Genomic DNA, 27,831 nt, shown 5'->3' with positions numbered 1-27,831 from the left:
TAATAAAAAGCATGAAAAGGGCACAAGAATGAACAAGAAAGCGGATACCCGAGATTGATGTCGTACATACAGCCAAGATGCCGCTTGCGCACAAAGGGCGAATGCGACGCGGAGATACGGGCGAGCCTCCGGCGTGCTTGGTTTGATTGCGCTCCAGCCCTTCAGCCCTTCCCACATAACGAACTAATCATACTCTTCAATCTTGATCACCGGGATGTCTGCGTACGGTGGAGGGGCGTCGCGGCCCAACAAAGCAGTCTCGGCATCCGAGTCGGTGCCTGTATTTTCCTGCTGCCTTCGCAAGAACAGGCGGCGAGCCATGATGAGGCTAGCCGCAACCAGTGCAAAGAGCGGAAGAAGCAGGGTATTTCCTCCAAGCTGTATTTTGCCAACGAAGAAGTTCCAGGTTCTCGACCACGTGCCAATTTTGCCATATTCGTCCCATTCGCTTGGATCGAATGACGTTTGCACCATAGCCAGCTTTCCACACTTCATCCTAGGTGGTTGCATTCTGTTCTTGGCCTCAACAACTTGTACGTCTTGCATGGAGAGGATGTAGGGACCGCCCAAGTTCTTGTCATACACAAGGTGCTCATCATACTCCTTGTGCAATAATATCTGAACGACCTTCTGACCCATCTTGATCGGCTCAGGTCCTTCTCCCCAGGGCAGACCAGTCACGTTGAATTGAAGCCACAAGTGTTCGGGCTTTTGAGCGCGAAAGATGGTATGCTGGTATTGGAGCGGAAACATCATTCTCCTGTGCTTGTTTAGCTCCAATGTGTCGTTGTCTTCGGATTCGGATTCCACCTCGTCCTGCTGCATGTTGGTGGATACCTGTACGGCATTGATGTGAAGGGGCATGGGGTCCAGAGGGAAGATGCGATTGCCGTTGAGGAGTAACGCATCGTTGAACTCGGTCATGTCGAACTTGAGCAACTGATTCATGGTTAGCAAGCGCAGCCTCCTGCATGCGATGGGATATACACACTAGCGAGCTATTTGGAGACGGATGTAGCCATTCCGCCTTTTCAGGGCTCGTCCAGGCACGAACAGGGCATCCAACGCATCCCAGCTTCACGGTGTATTCCCGGCCCGCCTCCCTCTCGATGACTTCATCCTGATCCAGGATGTTCTGTGGTGTGATGGCCGCTGCAGCCAGGGCCGAGAGACTAAGAAGAGCGAGTGAACGCATGGTAATGCTGAACGAAAACGAGAGAAGAAGGAAATACGATGTTCGATTTGGCTGAGGTTCGCACCAGGGGGCGGGAGATGGCCGACGATGCCGGGCGACGCGTACACACAAGCCTCGGGCTGCGGCACGCTAGCGCAGGGACCATTGACGTGGGGGATGCTGATTTTAGAAGCCGATCTCCCTCTAGAACGAATGGTACTGATACTGTTCTTTGCGTATGTTAGACTGTTAAGCTGCACAGTGCTCGCGATGGCTGACGATCGTGTTCGCAGGTGCATCGGCTTTGATCAAAGTCAACGCAGCTCATCACCGATTACTTATCCACAAGGGAGTAGCACAATAAACCTCGTTTGAAGACAACGTTACTACTACGTCTTACAATACTGTGACTGACGGGGTAGAGGGATATGGCTAGGGCAGCTCTACCAGCTTCCTCATCAATTCCTCAAGCATCGACCTGGCTCAAGCACGGCATGGAATTATACAAAATTTATGATCTTTGTCAACGGTAATGTCTCGCTCTGCTAATAGCCTCCTAGTTCCCACGCTGGCTTAACAAACTAAGCAACGCTATAGTAAACCGGAGCTTGAAGTAGCGCGAATGCTATATAGGTGCGAGACTCGATTTTGCATTTGAGTGCCAATTGATGAGCTTTCTACAGGCCGTCTCTCATGCCGATGGTAAACGCAAAGTGCATGAAACATGTTACTCCATCTTCTGCCACGTGGTGGACTGTGTATTTCTTCGTACCTTGGCATAGCCGCGGAAAGTTTCCGATAAAGTATGAAGTGGAGAGCAACCAAGAGATTGCTTGCTTCTGGACCGGATGCTGACCTCGTTGCAACTTTGTGCAAAAAGATTGGGAGATCGAGTATTAGCAGACACAGAAGATCGTGGGGTTAGTGTCGCAGTTGGTGAAGGCTGAGCCGATGGCTCTACCAACATGGCCGGAGTCTTCACTAGCGACAGAAGCAGTGATCACTTTCACCCTCGACCGAGCAAGCTGATGAGACTTCGGGGCTCATAGACGGAGGTGTCATGCTCGCAAGGCAATCCGAAGTGATTTGGCTACGGCCAGCAAGCATGCATCTGCTCGTACAAGCGATGAGCTGGGAATATGGCTCGTCAGATGCATGGTTGACAGAACCATCAGTTGAAGAGGATTTCACTCCTCTTCACTCTCTTCGCTGCTGTCTCCGCCCTCCAAGCCTCTCATCATCAGCGCCTCAAGATCATCTTCGTCGTCGTCGTCGGCTGCCGCGACTTCACCAACATCGCTAGGCTTCCGATCGTGGCCCGTTGTCTCTTGTCGGGCAGGCGGGCCGATGTCCATAGGCTCGATGTCCCTGTTATTGTAGTCATCGTCATCGTCGTCTTCACCTTCTGCGTCGTCGCCGCCCAGATCACCAAAGTCAATCTCATCTTGAGCGTTGCGATTGCGTGCGTGTGGGTTTGGCGAGCCTTCGACGTCGCTGTTGGCTGCGCTAGCGAGAGAGATGGGGCCGTTTGAGGGTGAGCGCAAGTAGCCTGCACCGAGGTTCTGACCAAGGCCTAAAGAGGCCAAGGCACCGTTGTTGCGTCGTGGTGGGCGGGCATCGGGCACTTCAATCTCCAGACCGCCGTCGTCATCTGAATCGCCCTCTGCATCATCACGATCATCATCTTCTTCTTCATCACTGTGGTGTTGTCGGCCTTGGTCAGGAGGGGGCGATGAGCGCGTGGGGGATGAAGCCACTTCGCCGTCGGATTCGTCAGACGAGTGTATGACTTCGGAGGATTTGATCTTGGATGCTGGCGGTGCCGTAGACTTTGCCTTGGGCTTTGACGCGGTATCGGTTGCGGTGCGTTGGAGGCGGACGGCTGGTGTGGCTTGCGCCTTCTTGGGCTTCACCATGGGGTTCGCTGTCGCTGTCTTGCGCTTCTTGGGGCCCGGGGCAGTCATAGGCTTCCGCGCGGGAGCAGCAGCCGCAGTCGGGCGAGCGCCCAGCTGCGGTGTGTTGACGGCACTGCCCGTGCCTGTCCTGTAGTCTGGCGAGGACGCGTAGCGATATTCCGACTCGTCGTCGCGTTTCTCCTTCTCCTTGCTCAAGAAGTGCCGGAAGTCGTAGGGGTTGTCCGCGTCAGGATCGCCTCCTTGGTCGTCGGCTGCTGCCTCGCCAAACAGGTCCTCTTCGTCGTGTTTGTCTTGGGCATCGTCCTTGAGCTTCTTGGGATATATCTTGGCGTGCTGCGACGAGACGTCTTTGCCGTTCCTGGTGGCGAGGTTGAACGTGTAGCTGCTGGAAAGAGGCTCAAGCGTGGCCTGCTGGTTCGCGGCATCGAAGACGAGCACATAGGACTTCTTCAGTTGTGACTTCTGTCCGGTGAAGGTGAAGACGTCCTTGTCACCCGAACTGCTCGTGTCGTCAATGCGGAGCTTGTAGAGGTTGGCCGAGGTGGGCGGTGTCAGCGTTGTAGAGCGCGATTCCGTCGTTTGCGAGGGTTTGTGGTTGTCTACGCTGCGCATCAGCCAGCGGCCATGGACGGGGAAAATGGCGGACTAAACTCACATTTGACACTGCTGAGTTCTCCGAGAGCATCTTCGCTGCTGCCTATGCGGTCGCTGATGTGCAGGCTGAAGTGCGCCTTCTTGTGAGGCTCGATACGACTCTCGAGCATAGGGGACGCCATTTTACTACGCGTCCACCTCCAACATGCAGGCTCGGAAGCAGAAAAACAAAGAAACGCAAAGCAAGCAAAGACTGCGAACGCTGCCGAGGCCAAGAAGATGAGCAAAAAAATAGAATGACTGTCGTTTGCTGAGCCCGAGAGTTGGTGGGTGTTCACGTCAACTCGCAACGCCGGCCGGTCTGGATTGGGATGCTCCGCCTGCCGTCCTCCCGCAGCTAGTCTCTCCCCACACTTGCACCGCTAGTTTTAGTCTGCTTCTTCCCATCTCATCTCATCTCCACTTCCGCCTTTTTGCTTCTCTCATCACAGTCATTTTGCCAAAAAAACGCACGTCTTGTCATCCAAACAGTTGTATTGCCGTGCATCACTATCATCGCTAAGGCTGTGTCCCGCAGGCGTCTTGGACGCATTGCGGACCAACTAGCTCGAGCATGTAACACCTTACAAGTCGTCGGTGTATCTTGTAGTCTTTGCCCCGTCTACAAGATAACCTTGTTCAGTGCCAACCCGGAGAGTTTGCAGCGCCTTCCTTTGCTTCCTCCATTGCCAGAGGATTCGAGCAAAGAAGACCATACAAAGCCCAAGGACAACCATGCCACCAACCATGTACAAGCTCGATGGCTTCGCCTCGTCCGCTTCATATGGTAACCCCTGAGGAGCGTCAGACGTGAAAGCGCGCCTTCCCCTGTCTTGTGGTGGCGTCTTGTTGATGACGGGAAAGGCTTGCGAAAGACCGCCTTCCATCGTTCCAGGGAACCCAAACGCGCAGACCATCGTGTCCGTTTCCGCAGTGAAATCAAATTTGACTGGCACTTTGACCATACCCGATCCCATTACGTCGAAACTTGTAGACCATATTCCCCCATGGTTCGGCCTCTCGTCTGACACGATGGTCAAATTCATGTAAATGGAAACATCAGAGAGAATGCTTGGTGATACAAGTCATGCAGCGAGATGAACTTACAACAAGACTCCCAGTCAAACTGTTCCTGACTACTCTGATCCCCAATCTTCTGCTGGCAGGGTTTGCAGTAGAGATTTCGATGCAACGCAAAAGGAACATCAAAATCCCCAGGCCATGTCAGCTCGACGACGTCGTTTACGAACAGGGGAGTAGCACCAAAGCCTGAAGTAGGCGGATGATGAGCTGATGTTTCAAGGTATTGCTCGACCATAAAGCTAGAGCTCTGAGGGTGCTTGTCAGGCATCAGAGATTTGTCACCCGGCGCTGGGAATGTCCATAGAGCCTGGGTTGGGCAATCGCAGTCTTCGCCCTTGGAGGCCATTGTGTAGATATGTTGTGGGTTGTGAAAGGTGTTGACGACCAAGAAATTGGAGAACTGTTCCTTGGAGACATGTTATATGAATGGAGATTATGCGCGCATAGCGATAAACTTAGACTACTCCGGGTAACAAAGCGCTGTCGAAATCTAGCCCTCAGCCCCGTGCAGCTGTCGTATGTGCCGCTGACGACTGCTGTGAGTGGGCTACGTCAGAATCAGGCGTTCTCTATCTAACGCAAAATAGCGGAGTGGAGTTCGCGTACAGCTGCTACGCGCAAGGCTGCTTGCATCAAACACGCAGCTGTGGAGGCGAAGCAGCGAAAACCAAATCACAAACGTAGAAACGCCGGTGCCTTGAGTTATGCGCCAGATACTTGATTCTTAGTGTGACAGTTGTTGTTGCATTAGCTACATGTTATGATGGGTTCGATGCTACCCTCCCACCAGTACTGATCTCTATGAACGCATGGAACGGATGAGCAGAAAGCCGATACGTTATGTGTTGGCGCAGGCAACCGTGCTTCGAAGACTTGGAGCGAAGTAACAACTTGTGTTTAGCACAAAACGAATAGTTGATTGAACAAAAACGCGTCACACAAGTGACCAGTTGCAGTGGTGAGAAACCAAGGCCGGTCGCCGTCAACTATGCACGCATGTTGAGAGGCACGACTTCACGATTTCACCACGTGAGGGAGTACCTTACCTGTCGTTGTTGAACCTGATGTTCCACGAAAACTTTAAAAATCTTGGCATCAATTCTGTGCAGCGATGACGGTGATAGTACATGAAGAATGACCTAACGTTATGAAGAAGAAACTTCTGACGATTGTACATTGAAGCGTCAGTTTGTTCATGTACTAGAATTCTGGCAAAGCGGCAAGGTAGAAAGAGAATACGACTCAAAAGTGTAGAGACAGGAAATGCGTTAATAGGGTCCACGTGCAGCGATTTCGGTAATGATCAAGACGAAAGTTCTAAAGGAAAAGCCTGTTAGAGTCCAGCTCTCAGGACGGTTTGTAGCTTAGTCGTCACTCTCTGAACTTTTGCAAAATACTCTAATGTTTAGACTTCGGTACTCATTCTGCTGAAGTTCCTCTCCATTCGACTATCTTATCACAACCAGTGAACAGGGATTAACAGATTTGAAGCCTTGAACAGTCTTACGAGCTTCTTTTCGCAACGGTTTTGCACGTATCGACCGATACTTAGTATACAGGACAACACCCATGCCCGCATGGTCAACGTGAATAGCCATATTAAATGTATTGCCTCTGCCCTGTTGGCAACGCACGGCAAGGTGTTGGCAATCTATCGGAGTATTGAAATTATCCGAACGCAGTACAGAACCACAATATACATGCTGGCTGATCTGCCAAGCAATGTTAGTCATCAGGAACAGTACCTCACGATTGGTCTGGCAATACTGGTGCTCGAATCTGTCATCCCAGATATGGATTTGTGAGTTGGTCAGCTAAGGAGTGGGCCCATAGTCAATGTTGGCACGATGACTTGCGACTTAGCGGTATTGTTCTTTTCAAGAACCTTGAAGGCAGCTAAGACACGGTATAAAATGCAGCAATGCAGCCTTCGTGACGATCCATCGCTCCGCTGGGAAGGCACCGTTTTCATAACTCCCGTCGTTACAGTCAACTCGATTGCACCACACTCGCTCTGAACATATTGCACAACATGCGCTTCATGATTCCACAGTTCTTAGCATTGGCGGCCTCAGCTGGGGCTGCTGGTATCGCTGTTGTACTAAACAATTCAAAAGAACCTGTTTACATATGGTCTGTTGGCGGCTCAGTCAGTCCCCGTCATGATATTAAGGCTGGTTGGTACCAACGCAGGTTTTGACTTAAGCCCTAGCTGACGACTCCAGGTGGTATCTACTGGGAACAAATGCGTCGCGATGAGAAGTCTGGAGGTATTGCAATCAAAATTACAAAAACCGGGGATGGTCTGTACACAGGCGCCCCTCAGCAGGTATGGGCATATAACCTGGATGGTGCTTTGGTCTGGTACGACCTCAGTACTGTCTTTGGGGATCCGTTTGCTGGTAGCCGTTTAGAAGTTGCTGGAGATAATGGGGGTCTTATCGTGTGGGCAAACGGGACTCATCCGGGAGGTAGCCAGGTCGCGTCGGCCCCGAGCGAGGGGAACATATTTCTCACTATCGATCCTGCTGCTTGAGCATTAAAAGATAGCTTGAAGGTGCAAGGGACTAGAACGCCCGAGAATGGCTCGGTGGATTTGTCTGAGTGTCACTGCCCCACCGGCACGTGTGCCGTTGATGCCTCACAGTAGAGCAACGTGATGAAGCGACATCTGTGAAAGAGTTATCAGACATGTACAAGTCAATCGAGTTTATGCTCACGTCGCACGGCCGTTGGAACCGCCCAGAAAGTATTTCGACAGTCGGACAGCTAGCAGCAGTATGGTGGGCGATCATTACTCTACTCGATTCGACGACCGACAGCGCACGTGGGAATCGGGAGCTCCTACCAAATCCAGTAGCCATCCAGAAATGTCCAAGGTGGTAGTCGCCACAAATGTGGACGAACTGTCAAGCGTGCAAGGCGTGGGGTCGGCCGTGCTCTGAAGGTGAATTGGGTCTTCGGGTCGACCTGTGCGCAGCCTGCCACCATCTCGAGCGGCCTTGCCAACTCAAGTGACGACCCCCTTTGAGCAGTATCGACTACTTCGTACCGAAAGGATAGTGAATGCTGGAACTGTGTCAATATCCTAGAGGATGGCGACCGACAGCTGTTTGCGTGATGCCGCGCTCTGCTGTGCCCTGTTCCGTGCTGCCGTCTCGTTGCGTCCAGGCTGCCCCAGCTCAGGCCTCAGTCGCGTGGTCGCGAGTCATTGCGCCGTTTTCGCTTGCCAGCCACCCAGCTATCATGGGTGTTACCATCCAGCCGAGATGCCGCCGCACAGCCTTCATAGCTAATGCTATGCCGCAATCTGCCTTCATCTAGCAACTGCATTTTCTCATCTTACCCGTTGAGTTGGTGGTTTGCGTAGCCTCGGTTGTGAGGACTCAACCGGCTGTGTCCTATCTCCAGTCGCCGTCTGTCACCTGCATGATACCACTGCATGATAGCAAATGCAAGCGGTATCGCGCCATGAGCATCGGGTGATGCAAAATGGAGCCGCATCTAGGTGCTGATCCTTCCTCTGTCAGCACGATCAGCTTTCGCAAGAGTGCGATATGCGATAGGCCTGAAGTGGAGCATGCCCAACCCTTTATTCTTGCGACGTCTCTTAACCCCTCGTGAAGTGCTTGGACAAGACCAGATGAGAAACCCATCACAGAGTGTCACGTATTAGCCGCCCTTGGGTATGGTTGGCGTGCAGAAAGCCCGGCACCGCTCATTGCTAGACGCGATGCCGCCCCGCTCCAGGAACGGCCCTCCGCAAAAGTCACTGGCATGCTAGTTTAGCATCCGTCTCCCTGCGTCTGTAATTCGCTTGTTGCACCATGTCTTATCAACCTCCCGCCTGGAAACACCCTGGTCACATTGCACATGGCGGCCGCTTTCGGGGCCACGCAGACCTTTCGAGGCAAAAGGCCCTACCTCGCCCTATGCCAACGGCGCTGGAGCATGCGCCTTCTATTGCCATGCTCCTGGTGATTGGCTTCTGGGCGGCGACCCGAAGCCATGTATTCGTCGCCATGCCGCTTGCCACAACTAGAAGCGTTCCGAGAGGCGGATCAAATTCTGTACCACAATCAAAAGCCGATGTTTCTGGCCCCGCTGACGCCTAACAACAGTATCGTCTTACTTGCTGAAGGCTGAAGGCTGAAGGCTGAAAACCATTCTTCCGCGTCAGTCCGCGTCATCCAATCTTATTCCCACTGGACATCACTGGAGATGATCATCAGCTCACTACTGGTCGCGCGACTCATGTCTTGTACCAACACACACGATTCGGCAACATAAGAGCTTTACCTAATCCCACCACTCGACAAGATGAGCGCGAGGACGTTAACGAACGTCGTGAACGACCAGACGGTTGCGCTTAACGCACTGATTTACGGATACGCGGGGCACAGCCTGGTCACCCCGCAACACGCCCTCCAGCAGATATGGTGGACCGAAGAGCGAATCAACGAGAAAGTCAATCATGAATATGTGACCTCGAGGTTGCAGCCAAAAGAAAGGGAACGTCTCACCCAGCCTGTAGGCTTCGGCGACTTGAGCGACGATACCTACATCGAATGGATACTGGAGAAGGCGCGACGACTATTTCTGATATTGGTAGAAATTGGTGAAGCGGATCGAATTTTCGCTGTCGTCGATAGGTCGTGGGACGACGATGATCTACCTCTCGAAATGGACGACATCGAACAGCTTTCGCTTTCAAACCGACGCGATAATCACGCCAATGCTCGCTTCTATCACACCCAGTTCACGTTCTTGTTGAGAGAACTACGAGAAGGCATACACATAGATTATGCGCCTAATGAGGAGATTCCAGTCGAAAATGTCATGTCGCTACCTGTGGCAGTAAGCTTGCAACCTTGGTCGCGCATGCATCTCCCGAAAAAACCCAAGGACATCTTCGTTCGTAGAAGATTTGCGCTAGGTGATGCAGATACGCCAGACGCTTTTGAACAGGATTTCATGATGGACGTTGAGAGCGCTAGAATGGTCGAGCATGAGCACTTTGCGCCAATCTGGGCCTCGTATACCGCTAAAGGGGTTGGCTACATTGTCACCAACTTCGTAGGCCACCATACACTTCGCACATTCATCGACCACCGTAATCCCACCCAATACCAAAAACTACCGAAGCCCGATCGGAGATGGCTAGTGCTCAGTTGGATGCATTGTCTGGCGGATGCCATTGCGACACTGCATCAGAACGGGTTCTGCCACTCTGCTATTCGACCTTCCAACATCCTTGTTGACGAACAAAACGCTATAGCCTTCAGCGACATCGGTAGTCTAGAAACGTTCCAAAAGGATAAAAAGCCCGATGCCATGGATGCCTACATATACAGCGCGCCGGAGGCAAACAACAGCGTAGGGCCGTTCGACCCAAATGGACCTGCACCGTCACCCGTCGTCCCGAGTACTCGACATGCATCAATAATGAGCAAGAGCTCGTCGGGATCCTCGAGTAGTAGTGGCTCACAACGTCAGAAGCTTACCAAGGCTCCTACAACCGATTTCTCCGGATTTAACTTCGGATTCAAGAAGTCAAAACAGAAGCCAGTGCCAAAGAAACGATCGCGAGTCCACGAATCCGAGACGGCAGATATATTCTCCCTTGGTTGCGTGTTCTTGGAGATCATTACGTTCATGCTCAAGAAAAAACCGCATGATTTCGTAAAGCACCGCACATCGAAACAAAGGACCAACACTGGCGGCAAGAATTCTCGGACGGACTCATCGTATCATGTCAATCTTGACAAGGTCGAGACTTGGATAAATCTGCTAGAAAAGGCCTCGTTCGAGCATGACGATGACGCATTTCGTGCAGTACCTCACATCTTGCAGATCATCCGAAGCATGCTTAGCAGAGCGCCCACAGTACGTCCTGCTGCGCGCGACGTTCGCGACAAGATATTTGATATTCTTTTCAACTATACGTCTATTCCTGATATACACTGTGGCGCCCACAAGCATGATGTTGGCATTGCAACGTCTTCGTACTCCGGTTCGGACAGGGCATCGCTAATGACGATGTCGACAATGAGTTCTATGAGCTCGAGTACCTCGGACACGGATACGATCCGCTCAAGCACGACCCGGGTGAGCTCGATACTGAACTCTTATTCCGACCGAACTACCTTACATGGTATTGAGGAAGACGACAGCTCTTCGATAAAGACGTTAGAGCCCATAATCGCCCCTGGCCATGTTGGCAAATCTTATGAGTTGCCTAGAGAAGCGCCCATACCACCAGGCTCTCCCACTTCGCCGGTATCGCCACGTTCCCCTACAGCTCCATCGTTTGCCCGCCCTTCTAGCCCCCTGAGGCCGACTTCATCAAGGGGAAAGTCGTGGTCTAAGCCGTTTATGCTGTTACCGTGAGGCTTGAAAGAAGTCTGGCCTCAGCAAAAGGCTCAGGAGGGCATCCCTTTCAATATTCGGTTGCATGATCGGTACCCTGAGATAGCTAGGCATCCTACGTACTTTGCGAGATTGCGGGGTTTTACACATCGGCAAGCCTGGGCTGCACGTGGCAGTACTCACCCCAGGACCGCAAGGTGACCCGAACAGCAGGATCAAGAAGGCAATCGTCGAAGAAAACAATGCTGTTGTGCGAAGGAGGGGTATGCACGTGGATCGTGGCTGCTGTAAACACAAGGCTTTGGTGAGCTATGATGCAGGGATTGTCGTACTTCTGCGGACGTGTGCATACCCCATGTTCCACACGCATACTTTCTACCCTTACCACACTATAGCGCAAGAATGCTTAATACATACCAACAACGATAACGCCGAGATACTGTCTTTCCGAGTGATCTTTTGAGCATCTGCTTTGCACACACGAAACCATCACGGGTTGACTCTGATCAGCCAAAGTTGCCGAAGCGGGGCCTCCCGGTATCCCGCTTAATTACATCTACTCTGAACTCAAGGCTGCACTGTTGGTGACCCCAACCCCAACCCCAGGCCATGCTGCTCAACCCTGATCCTGTTGCACTCGTTATGGGATAGTCTATCGCTAGTATATTGAGGTCACTTGCGCAAGTCTCAACACAAACACAACAATGCTAGAAGCTCGGCATACGTCAGTCGGTTTTGCAGATGTCCACATGAAAACCCAAAGATCCTTATATTCACGCGTTTCGACACATTGTAGTGCGTAGCCTGGACGCTGCACTTGACTTCTGGTCGTTGTTGGGTGGTTCGAAATCACAATCCGGCCCCATTTGATCCGAATGGTGCGGGGAATCCATCGGTCTGACAGCCAAGACGCAGATCGCAGCTGATCAGTACTTCCTCTGCATCTGACATCCGGCAGGTAGACATGCATCCCGCTATGCATCTACTGCGTTGCTCAAGGATCATGTCGTGGTTTCGCACTATCAGCCTTGCTGTGTTCGAGCCAACATGCTCATCCAGTAACTCTTGGACATACTGTAACTACTTGCCAGGAGTCAAGAATCTGATCAGCCGGTCCAACCACGCGACTATTTTGGCATGTGCAAACCTGCGCCGAGCTATTCCAATACTGCAGTGATCGTCCAAGGTGTACAGCCACCAGGATCATCCCGCCGCTATCCCCAGAGCCAAGAATATCGATATGCAGCTACGCAGCCATCACAGGTACCTAGGTACCATTGAACTATGCCGCTATTAGTCACCTCCTTGCTGAAAAGCTTAAAAGGCGTCATTATCTTGCCAATCTTGACTATTCTTTATCGCAACTTGGATGCGCACCTGGTATCCGGTCCTGTCAATATGCAACTTAGTTTTGGTATAGTCGCGAGCTTCTTAGCATTGGCCTCTACCGCTCATACCGACAAAAAGATTTATTCACGTCAAAGCAATGGCACGGAATACAAAGTCGGATACACCCCTTTGAAGACAGACTGGACAGATACGGTGGGAACCAATCCATGGCCTGAATATCCACGACCACGCCTCCAACGGCCTGACTGGAAAAACCTCAATGGTGTCTGGGGTTACAGAAATACCACCAATGGATCAGACGCATCGCCTCCGTTTGGACAGATACTCGAGAATCCTGTTCTAGTCCCCTTCTGTCTCGAGAGTGCTCTTTCAGGTCAGTCCGCTTAGGCTTCCTACTAGGCACAGTACTGACCCTGCCAAGGTGTGACAGGTAAGGGTCGCATGTGGAGTTGGTACCAGACCACGTTCGAAGTGCCCACGTCTTGGCCCAGTGACAACAGTGTCATTCTGAACTTTGGCGCTGTTGATTATGAAGCCACCGTCTTTGTCAATGGCCAGAAAGCTGGTTTCCATAGAGGTGGATACTTTGAGTTTAGTGTAGATGTGACGCCGTATTTGAACATGAACGGGACGAATGAGCTGTGAGTTTACCCACTCAGGGGTTGAGAACAAAGCTGATGACAACGCAGACTGGTATATTCCTTTGACCCGACAGATGTGGATGATGTTCAGATACCTATCGGAAAGCAAACCTTGAACCGAGGCGGAATGATCTGGTATACGCCTTGCAGTGGTGAGGAATATCCCCGTACGAACTGCACGTGGGACATATACTGACTTCGGATACGTATCTTTAGGCATCTGGCAAACCGTCTGGCTTGAATCAACACCGAAAGAGCACATCTCCAAACTCGATCTGACAGCAGACATGAACGGGAATGGTAAATGCAAAGCATATTTTCACATATGCCATAGCTAACATGACGAAGTGAATGTATTTGTGCATAGTAGCACCGACTCTACGAGCACTGCATACGAGATCACGGTTCATGAACTGAACTCTAATGACGCTAAGGCGACAGCGACGGGTACAAGCGGATCCTCATTTACCTTTACTGTTAGCTCACCGGAGCTATGGACTCCAAGCAGTCCGGTCTTGTATAACATCACGGTCAAGATGGGTAGTGATACTATCCAGAGCTACACTGGATTCAGGACTGTTTCCCGAGGTGCCATCAACGGTATCCAGCGCCCGCTCCTAAACGGACAATTCATCTTTCCCTTTGGCACTCTGGATCAAGGCTACTGGCCAGACGGAATTTACACACCTCCAAGCGTAGAAGCCATGGTGTACGATCTCAAAGTACTGAAAAACGTCGGCTACAACATGGTACGTAAGCATATCAAGGTAGAACCGGCGCTCTTCTACAGAGCTTGCGACGAGATGGGAATGTTGGTCATTCAAGACATGCCTTCGCTTCGACCAGACTTACCAGACGGTGTATGTGGCAGCAAGCGCTTAGCAGGCGAAGCCGCGCAAGCAGAGTTTGACCGGGAGTTGGGCTTGATGGTCGAGCAGTTGAAGTCGTACCCTAGTATATTTGCTTGGACGATTTACAACGAAGAATGGGGTCAAGCTACTAATGGTCCCCCATGGCCCGAGTTTAATCTGACGGATATGGTCCGGAAGATTGATCCTACTCGTCTAGTCAATGCTGTCAGCGGCTGGACCGATCACAGAGCAGGTGACTTTGACGATAATCACCATTACTCCACGCCCCAATGCGGAACGCCATTCTGGTCTAACCAAGGTAGCGGCTATGACTCTGCCTATGATAGCTCACGCATTGGCCTTCAAGGCGAGTTCGGTGGCATTGGAACCCAACTTGTGGAAAACAACTTTGACCACGCCTGGTACAAGGAACTGAGTAGCCAAACTGCATACGAACTTACCAATGGAACCGGATGGTGGAACTATCGTTGTCACGACTTACTCGTGCAACTGCGCGAGCAAATTGATCTATTCGCATGCTCAGGAGGCGTTTGGACACAGACCACAGACGTAGAGGGGGAGGTCAACGGAATGATGACTTACGACAGGAAGATTATTCGCATGAACGAGACGATGTGGAAGCAAGATATACAGGCGCTTTATGACGCCGCGGAGAGAAGGGCCAATAACGCTACGATGGTCATCAGAGCTACAGATATGGAGGGGTTGCAGTACGGTATGTTTTGAGCGGACGGGAAGATCCATGTAGACTATCGACAACTAGTTTAACCCCCGGCCATTATCGTCTAATCATGAATCACAGCTATAGTTCTGTGCATAAGTGGCTTTTGTTCACTCTCAGCTGCTGAGTCTCTGCCATTCTCTCTCTAGCATACCAAAGATTACCACATCCCACCACTGTCCCTCATACCACACGCTCTCTCTTTCCCTCCCTTCAAGCACAAATCCCAACTTCTCATACAACCGTACAGCACCTTCGTTGTAGGTGAAGGCTCGAACTTTGACTCGGTGCAGACCTGCACGTTTGAAGGCATAGTTAAGCGCCCAATTGATGGCTTCAGAACCATAGCCCTTGCCCTGGTATGGCGGAAGGATATCAAGTCCAATCTCAGTGTTCCGGTGATGTTGTTTGTGCATCGGCAGCGCGTGCATATGAAGCTCACCGACGGCAGTACCAAGTTGTTCGTCAACCACTTCTCCATTCTTCCTTCGTTGCGCAAAGTCTTTCGATCGGTCCTCGTCATTCATAAGGGTAGTTTCCGTTGTGTGGGGCAGCCAGATGATGGCACCAAGGAGGCAGTCGTCGAGTAGCCCTTTCATGAACGATTCCGAATCTGAAGTGCTAGGCAACTTGATATTATTAAAATTACTGTTTGCGAAACCGGAGTGGTCAGCGCTTATGGCGTGGAAGACAGATATGTCGCTTGGACGAATAGCACGGTAGTGCAGCCGCTGACTAGACCATGGGTCAGCCTGAGGTGGGGACCTTGTCGACATGCCTTCGACTATTCTGGTTATGGCACGGAGGACGTCTCGAGAGGTTCAAGTATGCGTAGTTCAGCTTGTGGCAAAGTAGTGATAGTAAAGTCCTTTGAACTGAACAACTTGGCAGACTTTGAGTGGGAGGTATGTTGACAGGTAGATAATGACTTGCAATGATAGGTTCAGTGTGATTACGCCCTTTACTAACATCCTTCGCGTGAAAACGCCCTTGCTAGCCATGAGCCGAATGGAAGAATCCAGGACTAAGCTTGCCTAAGATAGGCTAGCGAGAATACCGTCAAACAGACGATGGGATAATTCGATCCATCTCACCTGTTCGTGGGTCACTGCAAAAGGCGCTTCGACAAGTCACAAGACATTTATGCGATGGCGTCCATGCCGGCAAAATGTGGACGTGAACGCTGTGATAGACAAACATGCTATGTTCACACAGAGTCGAAAGTTGTTCTACAAGGTTTATCCACAAGTACACTGCATTTATCTTCATGCTCTCACAAGGATATCTCGCCTCTCCAGGTGCCCTCAGTCAACCCAAGCGTTTCAATGCAATGCTGCCACCTCGGGCCGCCTCTTTCCTTCCTTCTCAGATATTGTAACAGCTTCTGCCTCCTGTGCACCAGCAGCCGCAGGTTTCGCTTGTTGTGCTTGTCGCCCTTTCCTCTTGACTGTAAGAAATCCGCCAGGGTTTTGATCTTGGCGGTCAAGATGGCAATCTGGACTTCGGAAGAGCCTGTATCGGGTCCGACTCGCTTCGCGGCTGCTGCTTTGTTCGTCTCTGGGCGGACGACGCGTGTTTCATCGGCACCAGACCGACTCAGCGATGGGGCCTTGGGGGGAAATATTTTGTCGGTCTTGTGGCGTCCAAATGTCTCGATACAACGTGAGATGTTCACACGCATACGATCTTTGCTCGACCCGTTTTCAAGGGCCGTAATACGGGCGATGGCCTCAGCGGCTCGGGCATGATCCTTCTTGTTTTGCTCTTCAATCTCTTCGGCCGATTTCTCGATTTCCGTTATCCTTCCACCATATATGTCACTGCTCCACTGGGTAGATGCAGGTGTGGTGTGCTTTTCAACGTCGCTCAGCGGCACAGCTAATTCTTGGCTCTTCTGGAGCTGCTGGTAAACGGTTTCGGGATCGAAGGCATAGTTGAGGTGCTTCTGGTCCTTTGGTACGTTTTTGCCTTGTTCGTGTTCAATCGGCTTTCCAGTATCGAACGACTGCACGAAAGGTGTAGAAACGCCACGGACAGGGTCTCCAAGACTGGCAACCCGGCCTTGTTCGAGCTCAGCGCGGCGCGTGAGGTTAGCAGCCTTCTTCCTGTTCCGCTGGGCGACTATGTACGGGTCATTGGCAAGGCGTTTCTTCTGTCGCTCAATCGATTCGGCGTGAACTCGCGATGTGGAGGCGAAAGTTCGAATGGGCAGGGTAAGTTGGTATGACACGGATGAGGCTGGAGGGGCATGTCAGTACGAGGCACTGGAAAATGTTCTATCGTACGTACATGTCGGCGCCCGCAGGCACGACAAAGCTGGTATTCGCGGCGGCATTGCTGGCTACTCACTCGCTGCCACCACCCTCGAATCTTTTGCGGATCCATGACCGGCGACTGGTTTCGCCGATGCCGGCAGCGCTGTGACGCGAAGCCCGTTGGGGACTAGCTGTTCCCACACGATATTCGCATCGTCCAAGTCCCTCCACCAAAAGTTCCCTCGCACGCAACACGACAACTTCTCTATACCAACCAGCTTGTACAGCGCCAAACCGTCAAAATGGCTCCTTCCAACCTTCCCGCCATCTTCAACCCCACCCAGCAGGACATTGAGATGCTCCTGGCTGCTCAGTGCCATCTCGGCAGCAAGAACCTCCAGGTTCACATGGAGCCATACCTGTGGAAGACCAGGCCCGACGGTGTCAACGTCTTGAACATTGGCAAGACCTGGGAGAAGATTGTCCTTGCTGCGCGCATCATCGTCGCCATTGACAACCCGGCCGACAGTACGTTTGCTCGCGCAATTCGAGACCGACAATCTTGAAAGATGCGACCATTTGCGAAAATGGAATTTGGCTGACACCCTGTAGTCTGTGTCATCTCTGCCCGTCCCTACGGTCAGCGTGCCGTCCTCAAGTTCGCATCGCACACCGGTGCCGCCGCCATCGCTGGTCGTTTCACCCCCGGTAACTTCACCAACTACATCACCCGTTCCTTCAGGGAGCCCCGCCTGGTCATTGTCACCGACCCCCGCACCGACGCCCAGGCCATCAAGGAGGCTTCCTACGTCAACATCCCCGTCATTGTAAGCATGAGAACGCGTGGAATCAGCGATTGAAGCAGGCGGACTAACATGTGACAGGCCCTCTGTGACGGAGACTCACCTACCGAGTACGTCGATGTTGCCATCCCCACCAACAACAAGGGTCGCCACGCTATTGGTTTGATCTGGTGGATGCTTGCCCGTGAGGTCCTCCGTCTCCGCGGCACCCTCGCCAACCGCGAGACCGAGTGGGACGTCATGACTGACTTGTACTTCTACCGCGACCCCGAGGCTGAGGAGAACAAGGACAGCACTGGTGTTGAGGAGGCCAAGGTCCCTGGTGCCGACGAGGTTGGCCCTGGTGCCGTCGCTGATGGCTTCACTAGCGAGTGGGAGGTCTCCGGCGCATCTGCTGGTGCTTTCACTGCCCAGGCCGCCGCTGCCCCCGGCACCAGCTGGGACGCTGACACCGCCGATTGGGCTGCGTCTGGCGATGCTCAGACTGGCAACGAGGGCTGGGGTGCTGAGACTGCTGCCCCTGCTACCACCACCCAGTGGTAGATATCATCTTGAGCATCTTCGTCAATTCTTCTCTTACATACCCTGTCTTTGACAACCACTGGCATGTCGGCGTAGGAGTAGGGAAAGGAAAAGGAAAAAAATGAGACCATTTGACAAAAACTCAAGAATACCATGCTTTCAGTGGAGAGGGTCGTCTTGAGGGATACGATCAATGCTACGCGCTTATGAGGGAAAGATATCCATGCTTCTTTGAGGTATGGGGGAAAGCCCTGTGCTGGCGATCGGGTTGTACTTAATTGGCGCCCAGTCCTTCAATGCGAACCTTGCACCATGACTATCACGATCACCTGTCCCCACTGTTGATATGGTTCCACTTGAGCCTGTAAAATGTTGAGCCTGACAAAGTTTAATGCTGTCTCATCCATGCGTGAGCCATGTGCGGTGCTTGATGGACTGGTACTGAACCCGAACACACTGCGATGATTGCAACTAATATTCTTCAAACGTATACAACTGAAAAGCATTTTTCGTCAATCTATAATCCCGTGTCGTACGTACAATGTCATGCCAAAAATCTATAGTTCAAGATATGTACAACGAAACCTGATACCGAGCATTTGGCGTATGCTTCACCAAAAGAATTGTCCACGTTCAAGTCGCATGGACAGATGCCTCCAGATGTCATATGTGACGCACTCAAAGCAAGGCGAAGATGGCAACTACACCCGCGAACAGAGCACCCATGCCCTTGAGCTCTTTGGCTAGGCTGTCCGCAGCAGCACCAGTGGAGGCAGGTCCAGAGGTTTCTGCTCCACCAGATCCAGATGAGCCAGACTCTTGCGCGCCGGAACCTCCAGTCGCTGTTGCGCTGGAGCCCGCAGATGTAGGGGTTCCGTTGAAGTCATGCTTCTGACCCAGCGTAGGAAGTGGCGATGTAGGAACAACCTCCCAGACCGATGCAGTGTAGTCTGGGCATGCGACAGGCGAGTTTGTTGGGTTATATTCCGAAGCCTTCACGCCCGTTGGGTTGAGTGTTGCCCACACAGCAGAGAGGTTGGGGAAGTCAGGTTCAACTGGAGTAGGCTTTCCTGCGGAAGTCATTAGTCTAAATGCATGCGTAGAGTGCGCCACAAAGAACGTACCTGAGCGAGGGAAGCCATCCGGCGGTGCAGAAGGGCTGGCTGGGTCGACGTGAGGGCCATAGCTGATGAGTCCATAGTCGTTTTGCTCCTCGATCCATTCGTAGATGATGCTTCCAGACCAGACATCGGACATTTCTCCAAATAACGCCTCCTGATCCTTAAAATCGCGGGGCTTCACGGTGTTGCAACCCGTCTCCGACATGAAGATTGGGATGTGCAAATCCTCGGAGTTCTTCTCCAGCTGGTCGTAACCCGATTGTTGGTACGTACTCTGTCCACACCAAGAGTAAGCGTTCAGGCTGAAAAAGTCTAGGCGCTCAGACGCATTGCTACCACAGGCCAGATAATTCTGAAGCATAGGTCGGAGAGATGCGATGTCGGCAGCTGAGTACCCAATAGGGATACTGCGGTAGCCCTTCTCATCGCGATAAGCCTTCATGTCTCGGGCAGCGGCCTTGATGTAAGGGGCGGTAACAGAGCCATTGGCAGTGGTAATAGCCTCGTTTCCAATGAAAAAGCCAGCCACGTTGTCGTATTGATGGAACTCATCCATGACCTTGGCAAAGGCGTCGCGTTGATCGGTCTCCCAGCGAGGAGTGTTCTGCTCGACTTGGGTATCGAACGTGTCGAGGTCGACCCAAATGTAAACTATCAAAGACAAGTTAGCCTCATGCACCTTGGGGGACTTGTGTTCACAAAGCTGTTGCTTTGCGCCAGTTGACAATGAAAAGCTCATGTCCAAGTTGTAGCTAGAAGCGAACTGTACCCCAGAGGCATACACTGCCCCCAATACAACCCAATGGACACAGACTTGATCTCATATGTGCGGTGTACGTACTTCCAGCGTCAGCGAATGTCTTCATGCAATCGGTGTGATCCGCATCAGGATCCACATGGTAGACACGGATCGAGTTGGCGCCGATGGTCTTCATGAGGGCAGAGTCGAGACCACATTGTGTCGCGTCGATGAGGGGATCGTCGGGTACCAGTTGGTAGGCGATACCTGCCGGCTTTGGTCAGCAGCTGTTTTGGTTTCACGAGCTGGCGTTCGTACCCTTGACGAAGAATTGATTGCCCTCGCTGGTGAAGAACTTGGAGCCCTTGACCTCAATGGTAGGAATAGCCGACGCAACAGCACTCAAGCCAGCCAGGAGGCTCAGCGATAGGAATTGAACCATCTTGTAGCACTGCGACAGGTGATGTGTTTGGCTGCTGAATCCTCGGGTGTGGTTGCGGGAGATAATGTGTCGCGATAGCTTTGCGCAGATGTTGAGCAGATGCACTAGCTCGCCAGAAACACAGAGCAAACGGCGACGGAGCCGGTGAGTAACGAGCGAAGGACTGAGCCGTAGAGAAAGAAAGCGCAACGAGGGTGAATCGGTTGAGGGAAGGAAGACGAGAAATACCCGTCGTCACAAACAGACTTCCGAACTAAGCTATCAATCCTTCTAATCTCTATTACCTATCGGGCAAGCACCATCATGCCTGCTTGCCGCAAGTCCATCCAGCCTTCCCTAAGCGGCCCCAGTAGCAAGGCACGAACGGCAACGAGGTACATCATGACATTGGAAGAGGACAGGCGCAGTGGGCCCAAGCCGAGACGTGCGCCTGTGTCGCGTCGATCGTCTAAGCTTGTTATTGGTCGATACGCGTTAAGCCTGCTGGCGTGCAGCCTTGATACAGCTAAGCAGTGCACGGCAGGAAATCGCTTCTGCTTGATTGCCTTAGCGCGTCAAGGCTATGTGGAACCCCTCCACGGCTAGAGAAGCCGATACTGCAACACAACAACGGGTATTGGTTACGCCCGTTTCATCCTCAAGCCTTTGCATTTAATGTTGAAACAAAGAGATTCGATGATAGCCGCATGCAGACTTAACGGCGCCGACACCAGACCCAGGACGTGTAAAAGCTCATGGGAAGGATATTCCATGATCAGGACAACTGTCGCACATAAGAACTAGAGTACTAGCTCTACTCTCATCTCCAGTACTGTGTGCGGAGTATTCAGCCGAATTTGAAAGATTGCCCAAGTTCACAAGTGGAAGACTACCACTAACAAAACCATAGACAATAGGGTACACTGCCGCATATAGGCTGGTGCCACAGAGCCCGAAGTCGGTGGAGGAGACTGTTGAATCGGACATATTGAGGCATTATAGGTAGTCGACACAGTCTGAGGATTGCGAAAGACATTATCAGGATCGAGCGCCGCCTTGACCGTCTGCAAGCGAGGCACATTGCAGCCCCAGTAAGACCGCTGTGGATTCCCAAGCTCAGGGTCGACATAACCTGGATACGCACTCTGATCTGCGCCCGTCTCATTCTGCACCAGGAGGCTGAGGCCGGCCAAGAAGCTCTTGGAGACATCGCTGACGGGCTCAGTAATACTGACGACGTAGCTCTGCATAAAATAGAGCGCATCACGGTGCCAGTACGCGGTAGCCGTCTGAGAAACATCGGATATGGCACCGCCTTCGAGATCCCAGATGACGAGCCACACGGGTGATCCCTTCTCTGTCGCATTGATGTACGAGAACATCAATTGAATGGTTTCGTTCGACATCAGTGTCTTGTTCGTCGTCTTGACACTCTTGGCGTAGAAGTGCAGCGGGAAGCTGCCAGTGGCTGTAAGAGTGGGGTCGCCGAGGCCCATGAATGGCACGGTGACAACGGTGCCCTGGGCAGATACGGCTGAGCTGTTGGTAGGCATGATAGACTTGGTGTCTAGCGCATCGAACTCAGATCGCGGCCCATAGAAGATGCCATTGATGATCATCGAGCCTTGGCTGAGAGTGACAGTGCTGGAAAACTGGCGGCTGAGGTTGGGCTGCGAGACGAGCCTTTGCCAACCTTGGAATGTGTTTGTGAAAAAGGTCGTATCCCTGGCCGTAATTTTGTACGCATACTGGGTAATCTCGGATGGCGCTGGTGCAGTCTTCATGGTGAACTCTGTAACAATAGCGAACGAGAAACCAGCGCCTCGGATAGCGAAAAACAGGTCAGGGTTCGTGCTTGCGCTGGCTGTCACAATGGAACCGTTTGCGACCACGCACTGCGCTGATACGATCTGATCAGTTGCCAGTCCGAGCTGTCGACTGAGTGTTCCGAGACCGCCAATGGTCATGTGGCCACCTGAGCCGATGACGTCCACTTCACCGTATGCCATAACCCGCCCGAGGGGTTGCAGCTTCTGCGAGAGGTTTCCGAGAAGGTTCCCTATGCAAATTGTTCAAGTCAGCTGAGAAAATAACGCAGGGTCTTCTAGTCTGTTCGATGTTAGGAGGCGACGTACTGGACCAAAAGTAGCCGTCTGATCAGTCTCATTGTAACTGAAAGCACCCATGTTCTTCATGTTCACTACCAGGGACCCGTTGAAGCCTCCCAGTCCTCATTGTGACGCAGTTGTTAGCAACTGCACTATCACGGGTCTTCTTCGTGGACTCTGCCTTACCATAGTTCGCATAGCTATGGCCGCCACTGCGCGCCTGTACTGCAACTCCTGCTACATGTGCACACTTGACGGCCTGCGATACTTGCTGTCGCGTCTTTGGGGATATAATTGCAGCTGGAATATTGAGGTAATCCAAATTGTATGGTGTCACGTCTCCTTGTAAGAACAGTTGGTCTTCAGGTAGGGAGTAAAGGTTGGTGTCGTCACCGAAAACCGACTGCAAACATTGTAAAAACGTGTCGTTCGAAGCTTTAACAGCAACCGCGGCGGTAGGTATAGTTATCAGCCAGAGGTTCTTCATCGTCGATAAGAGATGGTTGAGCAGAGATCAGGCAAGGTCACTCAGCGGGCGGATGAAGCAGTTGCCCAGCTTTAGAGTATTCCATCAGAAGCTCATCTCAGTTCTTTTTGAATGGCATAGTCTGCTTGGATTCTCGCCCGGGCTGCAAGCCCTGGTGAACGAGATCCAGCTGGTCTTACATGCAGCTGTCTTACACTTCAGCCGGACGGACTTAGCAAGCCGCGACGCCCCGCCGCCCCCAATAATTTCTCGTGCGCCATGAAAACACAGTGTCAAGAGCCGTAAGGCTGGAGCGTGCCTGCACCTGGGGAAGGTTGGAGGCACGATATCATCAGACTCTCAATCTGCAGATACAGCCGGTTAGCGCAGGAGTGACGAATGGAAGATAAGGCGAGCAAGACCTGTTCAAGAAGTGCTCTTACATCAGAAACATGAGGACATCTCCGTAACTAAATACGCGTCGTTGCAGGTTAGTTACCCCGCATCTTACATGCAACTAGTAATTGAGGCGCGAGAACTAGCCTTTTCCAAAGAGCTAGTATTTGTTTTAACTTTTTAGCAAGACATAAGCACTCTATTGCTCTAGTAAATGCTAGCTGCACGCGGTCTGTATACATTGCGCAAACTAAAGGTACTATCATACGACTTATAGCGGCTTACTACATGCCCCTTGTCATTCCAATCCATTCTGACTTCCACTGTTCGGACAATGCCTCGCTGACTTCCACGACTGGCTGCATCGTCCTTATCTATCGCTTTGTCGAGAGTATGCATGTCTACTTCTGCGCCGACAAGGGCAAGGTCTGAGTTTGATTCATTTTGTCGTTCCAATCGGTCCCTCTCTCTAGCTGCAGAGGAGAAGGGATCGAGAGCTAAGGACCTTGAGTGAGGGGCCGATCTCGATATGAGACCGCGTTCCCAAACACGATTAAAGAATGGACGCATAGTGGGAACGCAAGCAGCTATGATAACAATGTTTTGCTCAACCCTGCCAAAGAATTAGTACATAGACTTCACAGTTTTGATGAGGGAATGTGACGTACAAGCCCCACAGGACGAGCGGTACAGGTTTCCATACTACGCATTGATCAGTGTTGTTCTGTCATCGTCCCTTGAGTAACTCACAAGGGTCTGTCGTGTCTGTAAAAAGTGGTAGATATGTTCCCTTCACTATAGTGACGACTGCGGACAGCATAGTCATGCTCATCATGGCAATCAGCCCTGCTTTTGTAGAACGAGGCATCTGAAGATTCCAGAATGCGCGTGATGGAACGATTGCTAGAACCATGTCTGTAAGTGTAGTGTAGGCACAAAGCCAGTAAGAGAAGTAGTTGACATAATCCGGACTCCAGCATGAGCCTGGCAGGGTTTTCTCCCACAGCTTGCTAGTTGGCTGGCATTGTGCAAACACCAGGGCGATAGTGATGATGGCGAAGATGACCTGCAAGATCGCCATTGTATGTAGGGCGATGGTCCGCTGTGGGTTCAGGGGAAGAATTTGACAAACAAGTATCGCGATAGATATGTTTGGGAAACTGAATGCAGCTATCGCATGCTTCTTAGGTAGAGGAACTGTAATGATATGTTGCAGGTCACCTACCGATATTGAAAGCTGCAAACATGTCAGCTCAGACACCGCTAGAAGAGGACCACCGTTGTGACGAACTTACGATAGCCAAGCATTTGAACCTTAGCACCCTGGAACAGTCGCTGGTTGCCATACTCCTCTGCCACTACTGCTGTGTGCTGGCCGAATCCCAACTGAACTCCGTAATGTACGAACGATGAGGCGATGACACTAAAAATCTGTTGGAATCATGAGAACCCGGACTTGTTCGATGGAAAGCTTGTGCAGCAACTCCGTACCAGTGACAGGAAGATGAAGAAGTCGTCCCATCCAACGACGTGGACTATCCTTGCTCAAGCAAAAAGCTTGATACCCACAGTCAAAACAGCGACTCCAGTCATGACCCATGCTACAACTAGAACCTCTGTCTGTCTGTTCTCGGTGAGATTCACAGACTCTGCCATCATTGTAGAGTCTTCTACGTGTTAGAAAGGGAAGCAAGACGACTGAAAACAAAAGCACTCAGACTTTGGTGAGTATCAGAATGTGATCGCGGTTGGATTTCACCATACAGACCGACGATCTGTAGGAACATACGACGAAGAGCTCGAGGCGAGCATATATATTGGGATGGCACTCTGGTCAAGGGATGAAAACCAACACGATGAGGCCAATCCTACATCGAGGTCAATCACTCCCAAGGCTACGGTACAAATTGCGAAACATGAACAAGGGTTACGAACCTGCTCATCCAGTGTCGTGTATCCTGCCTCCAATCGAAAAGCCGGCATTATTTCCTCAAGCCAAGAAGCGGCAGAGTTGTTAATTTCGTTCGTTGGAGAGCACAGGGATTCTCCATAGAGTTCTTATTGATGTTTAGTCTCATCCTTCGAAAATCCTGAATGCTGTGAGGATGTGGCACAGTTGCTTCGGACGAATTTCTCCGTTTGTGTCTGCACAAGTTTACCTAATACCGCATGCCACCTGCAGGGTCGCCTCACTCACGATAGCATTTTGTCATACTAAACAAAGCTATAACTCTGTCTTCTGTTGTACTCAGTTGTGTTGAATAATGGTGTCCAGAGAGGTTGCGATGTACTATGCATTCCTCTCGGGTGTTCATACATTAACGGAATCTTGACCGAGCCGTGTTCCTAGGGCCGTCGCTCCAGCCCGCACCCCACAAAAATACCATAGAGGTTACCTAACTATCCAGATCCGGTGGAACCTTACCGAACCAACGTCGCGATAAGGATGCGATGGCAACTGGCGCAGGCCTCCCTGGTTTGAACAAGTTGTCTGTAAGCTCGTCAAGTACCTAGGTAGGTATCTCTGACATGAAGTCGTGCCTACTCGGGCCGGCCAGCGCTGGACATAGAATGCCTTGTAGGTGTGTCTTTAATGTGCCAACGCAACGTTTTTGTACCCTCAGCTATGTCACTGAAGCGGTAATGAGGAAGCCGTACACGTAGTGCGAGTCATGAACAGCGTCGCATAGCGCGACAGGAAGACAGCAGCCGCACTGGGATGCGACTTCCACCAGGGGTTCTGTACGTACGGAATTATTATGTAAAGCGTCTTGACTCTTTTATTCTTGCACCAAGGTCAGAAGAAATCGACTTCATCACTCTACACCCAGGCAGTATGTCGACATCAGTTCCAATCATTCTCGAGCGCATCACGTCGGCCGGCAGGGCTTTCGAAAGCAATGAAGTTGGCTCACGGGAGAACTTAATCGACCTTGCCAGAGACCTCATAGCAAGTCTCGAAATTCCGAGTGAATTCCTACAAAGAAGTTTTTGGGCGGAGGTTAGTCGCCCAAACCCGAATGGAGGCGATTGCGCTAATCGTATCGAAGCCTGCATTATCTGCACATTGCAAGATTGCCGTTGAAGTCAAGCTCTTCCAACATCTCAAGGATGCAGGCGAGGCTGGCCTCAGCGCCGATGATCTTGCACGGAAGACGGGCGTTGAGTCGACTTTGCTACATCGAATCATGCGTCATCTGATTGCCATGAAGGTTGTTTCCTTCTCTAATGACTGTTTTTTCGGATCAAACCTCAGCGATGGGCTTGCAGCAGAGAACTATCAAAAAAGTATCGACTTCTGCTATGATGTTGCACGGCCGTCTTTCAATCGCTTTCCCGACTTTGTTAAGAAGGCGGACTACAAGTCACCGACCTCGCCTACGGATGGGCCTTTCCAGATGGCGCATGGAACGCAGCTGCCATTCTTTCCATGGCTGGAGGCTACACCACCCCATCTAGATGAGTTCGGTAACTTCATGTCAGCCTACCGGGCTGGTAAGGCGAACTGGTTCGATCCAGGTTTTTATCCAGTCACCGACCGACTGATCGAAGGCTTCAATCCTGCCAACAACGAGGTGCTGCTGGTAGATGTAGGTGGTGGCCGGGGACATGATGTCCAGCAATTCGTGGCGCAGTACAAGGCGCAGCCGGGAAAGGTTGTGCTCCAGGACCTAGAATCTGTCATCGCTAGTATCCAGGATAAGGACAAATTGCCATTCGACAGCACGGTTCACGATTTCTTCACTCCGCAACCAATCAAGGCCGCAAGGGCATATGCACTCCATTCTATACTACACGATTGGAGTGACGAGGAAGGGATCAAGATCCTCGAGAACTTGAAACCTGCACTCAAGCCTGGGTACTCGCGAGTATTGCTGAACGAGATCGTGTTATCGGAAGAGAAGCCCACTATTGCTGCCACATCGATGGACATGATGATGTTAGCACATTTGTCTGTACATGAGAGAACTGAATCAGATTGGAGAAGGATACTAGAAAAGTCCGGATTAGAATGTCTACATGTATATAGCTACCCAGGCGTTGCAGAGAGCGTTATAGAAGCACAACTAACAGAGTAGAGATTATATATAGAAATACACGATTACATCTATAATACTCTAAAACCTCCTAAGATACGCATGATATAAAGCTCAAATATAGAGATAGTTTTACTTTAATAAACTATTAACAATATACTATTAGAGTAGAATAGATTATATAAAAACAAGCTATATAGAATA

At 51.4% G+C, this 27,831-nt stretch overlaps 12 protein-coding genes across 12 annotated transcripts; 5 read left to right on the top strand and 7 right to left on the bottom strand.

The window, feature by feature from the left end:
* Positions 1-183: 183 nt before the first annotated feature.
* On the bottom strand, positions 184-1,195 carry AA0111_g11989 (hypothetical protein; the record flags this gene model as incomplete). The annotated part of the gene is made up of 2 exons (XM_028645916.1): positions 184-939; positions 992-1,195. The coding sequence occupies 2 exons, from the start codon at positions 1,193-1,195 to the stop codon at positions 184-186; spliced, it is 960 nt and encodes a 319-aa protein (XP_028500400.1).
* Positions 1,196-2,361: 1,166 nt separating this feature from the next.
* AA0111_g11988 (hypothetical protein) lies at positions 2,362-3,866 on the bottom strand (the record flags this gene model as incomplete). The annotated part of the gene is made up of 2 exons (XM_028645915.1): positions 2,362-3,689; positions 3,746-3,866. 2 exons carry the CDS (start codon positions 3,864-3,866, stop codon positions 2,362-2,364), a joined length of 1,449 nt encoding a protein of 482 aa, XP_028500399.1.
* A 441-nt stretch (positions 3,867-4,307) lies between these two features.
* On the bottom strand, positions 4,308-5,152 carry AA0111_g11987 (hypothetical protein; the record flags this gene model as incomplete). The annotated part of the gene is made up of 2 exons (XM_028645914.1): positions 4,308-4,747; positions 4,831-5,152. The coding sequence occupies 2 exons, from the start codon at positions 5,150-5,152 to the stop codon at positions 4,308-4,310; spliced, it is 762 nt and encodes a 253-aa protein (XP_028500398.1).
* A 1,686-nt stretch (positions 5,153-6,838) lies between these two features.
* On the top strand, positions 6,839-7,342 carry AA0111_g11986 (hypothetical protein; the record flags this gene model as incomplete). The annotated part of the gene is made up of 2 exons (XM_028645913.1): positions 6,839-6,983; positions 7,032-7,342. 2 exons carry the CDS (start codon positions 6,839-6,841, stop codon positions 7,340-7,342), a joined length of 456 nt encoding a protein of 151 aa, XP_028500414.1.
* A 1,784-nt stretch (positions 7,343-9,126) lies between these two features.
* Positions 9,127-10,967, top strand: AA0111_g11985 (hypothetical protein; the record flags this gene model as incomplete). Its single annotated transcript, XM_028645912.1, has 2 exons — positions 9,127-10,692; positions 10,830-10,967. 2 exons carry the CDS (start codon positions 9,127-9,129, stop codon positions 10,965-10,967), a joined length of 1,704 nt encoding a protein of 567 aa, XP_028500393.1.
* Positions 10,968-12,573: 1,606 nt separating this feature from the next.
* On the top strand, positions 12,574-14,764 carry AA0111_g11984 (hypothetical protein; the record flags this gene model as incomplete). Its single annotated transcript, XM_028645911.1, has 5 exons — positions 12,574-12,898; positions 12,947-13,166; positions 13,215-13,318; positions 13,383-13,466; positions 13,515-14,764. 5 exons carry the CDS (start codon positions 12,574-12,576, stop codon positions 14,762-14,764), a joined length of 1,983 nt encoding a protein of 660 aa, XP_028500415.1.
* A 111-nt stretch (positions 14,765-14,875) lies between these two features.
* Positions 14,876-15,535, bottom strand: AA0111_g11983 (hypothetical protein; the record flags this gene model as incomplete). Its single annotated transcript, XM_028645910.1, has 1 exon — positions 14,876-15,535. One exon carries the CDS (start codon positions 15,533-15,535, stop codon positions 14,876-14,878), a length of 660 nt encoding a protein of 219 aa, XP_028500392.1.
* Positions 15,536-16,032: 497 nt separating this feature from the next.
* Positions 16,033-17,094, bottom strand: AA0111_g11982 (hypothetical protein; the record flags this gene model as incomplete). Its single annotated transcript, XM_028645909.1, has 2 exons — positions 16,033-16,997; positions 17,049-17,094. The coding sequence occupies 2 exons, from the start codon at positions 17,092-17,094 to the stop codon at positions 16,033-16,035; spliced, it is 1,011 nt and encodes a 336-aa protein (XP_028500413.1).
* A 222-nt stretch (positions 17,095-17,316) lies between these two features.
* Positions 17,317-18,360, top strand: AA0111_g11981 (40S ribosomal protein; the record flags this gene model as incomplete). The annotated part of the gene is made up of 3 exons (XM_028645908.1): positions 17,317-17,542; positions 17,627-17,841; positions 17,899-18,360. The coding sequence occupies 3 exons, from the start codon at positions 17,317-17,319 to the stop codon at positions 18,358-18,360; spliced, it is 903 nt and encodes a 300-aa protein (XP_028500397.1).
* Positions 18,361-19,017: 657 nt separating this feature from the next.
* Positions 19,018-20,641, bottom strand: AA0111_g11980 (hypothetical protein; the record flags this gene model as incomplete). Its single annotated transcript, XM_028645907.1, has 4 exons — positions 19,018-19,409; positions 19,464-20,111; positions 20,302-20,466; positions 20,518-20,641. The coding sequence occupies 4 exons, from the start codon at positions 20,639-20,641 to the stop codon at positions 19,018-19,020; spliced, it is 1,329 nt and encodes a 442-aa protein (XP_028500412.1).
* An 854-nt stretch (positions 20,642-21,495) lies between these two features.
* On the bottom strand, positions 21,496-24,671 carry AA0111_g11979 (hypothetical protein; the record flags this gene model as incomplete). Its single annotated transcript, XM_028645905.1, has 5 exons — positions 21,496-22,679; positions 22,915-23,131; positions 23,876-24,203; positions 24,259-24,292; positions 24,341-24,671. The coding sequence occupies 5 exons, from the start codon at positions 24,669-24,671 to the stop codon at positions 21,496-21,498; spliced, it is 2,094 nt and encodes a 697-aa protein (XP_028500401.1).
* Positions 24,672-26,610: 1,939 nt separating this feature from the next.
* Positions 26,611-27,669, top strand: AA0111_g11978 (O-methyltransferase; the record flags this gene model as incomplete). Its single annotated transcript, XM_028645904.1, has 1 exon — positions 26,611-27,669. One exon carries the CDS (start codon positions 26,611-26,613, stop codon positions 27,667-27,669), a length of 1,059 nt encoding a protein of 352 aa, XP_028500402.1.
* Between the last annotated feature and the right edge of the window lie 162 nt (positions 27,670-27,831).

Source organism: Alternaria arborescens (genome assembly GCF_004154835.1).
Source record: "Alternaria arborescens strain FERA 675 chromosome Unknown contig_63, whole genome shotgun sequence".
NCBI lineage: Eukaryota > Fungi > Ascomycota > Dothideomycetes > Pleosporales > Pleosporaceae > Alternaria > Alternaria arborescens.
Note: the sequence above shows the minus strand (reverse complement) of the source record. Positions and strands in the feature narration are given on the sequence as shown.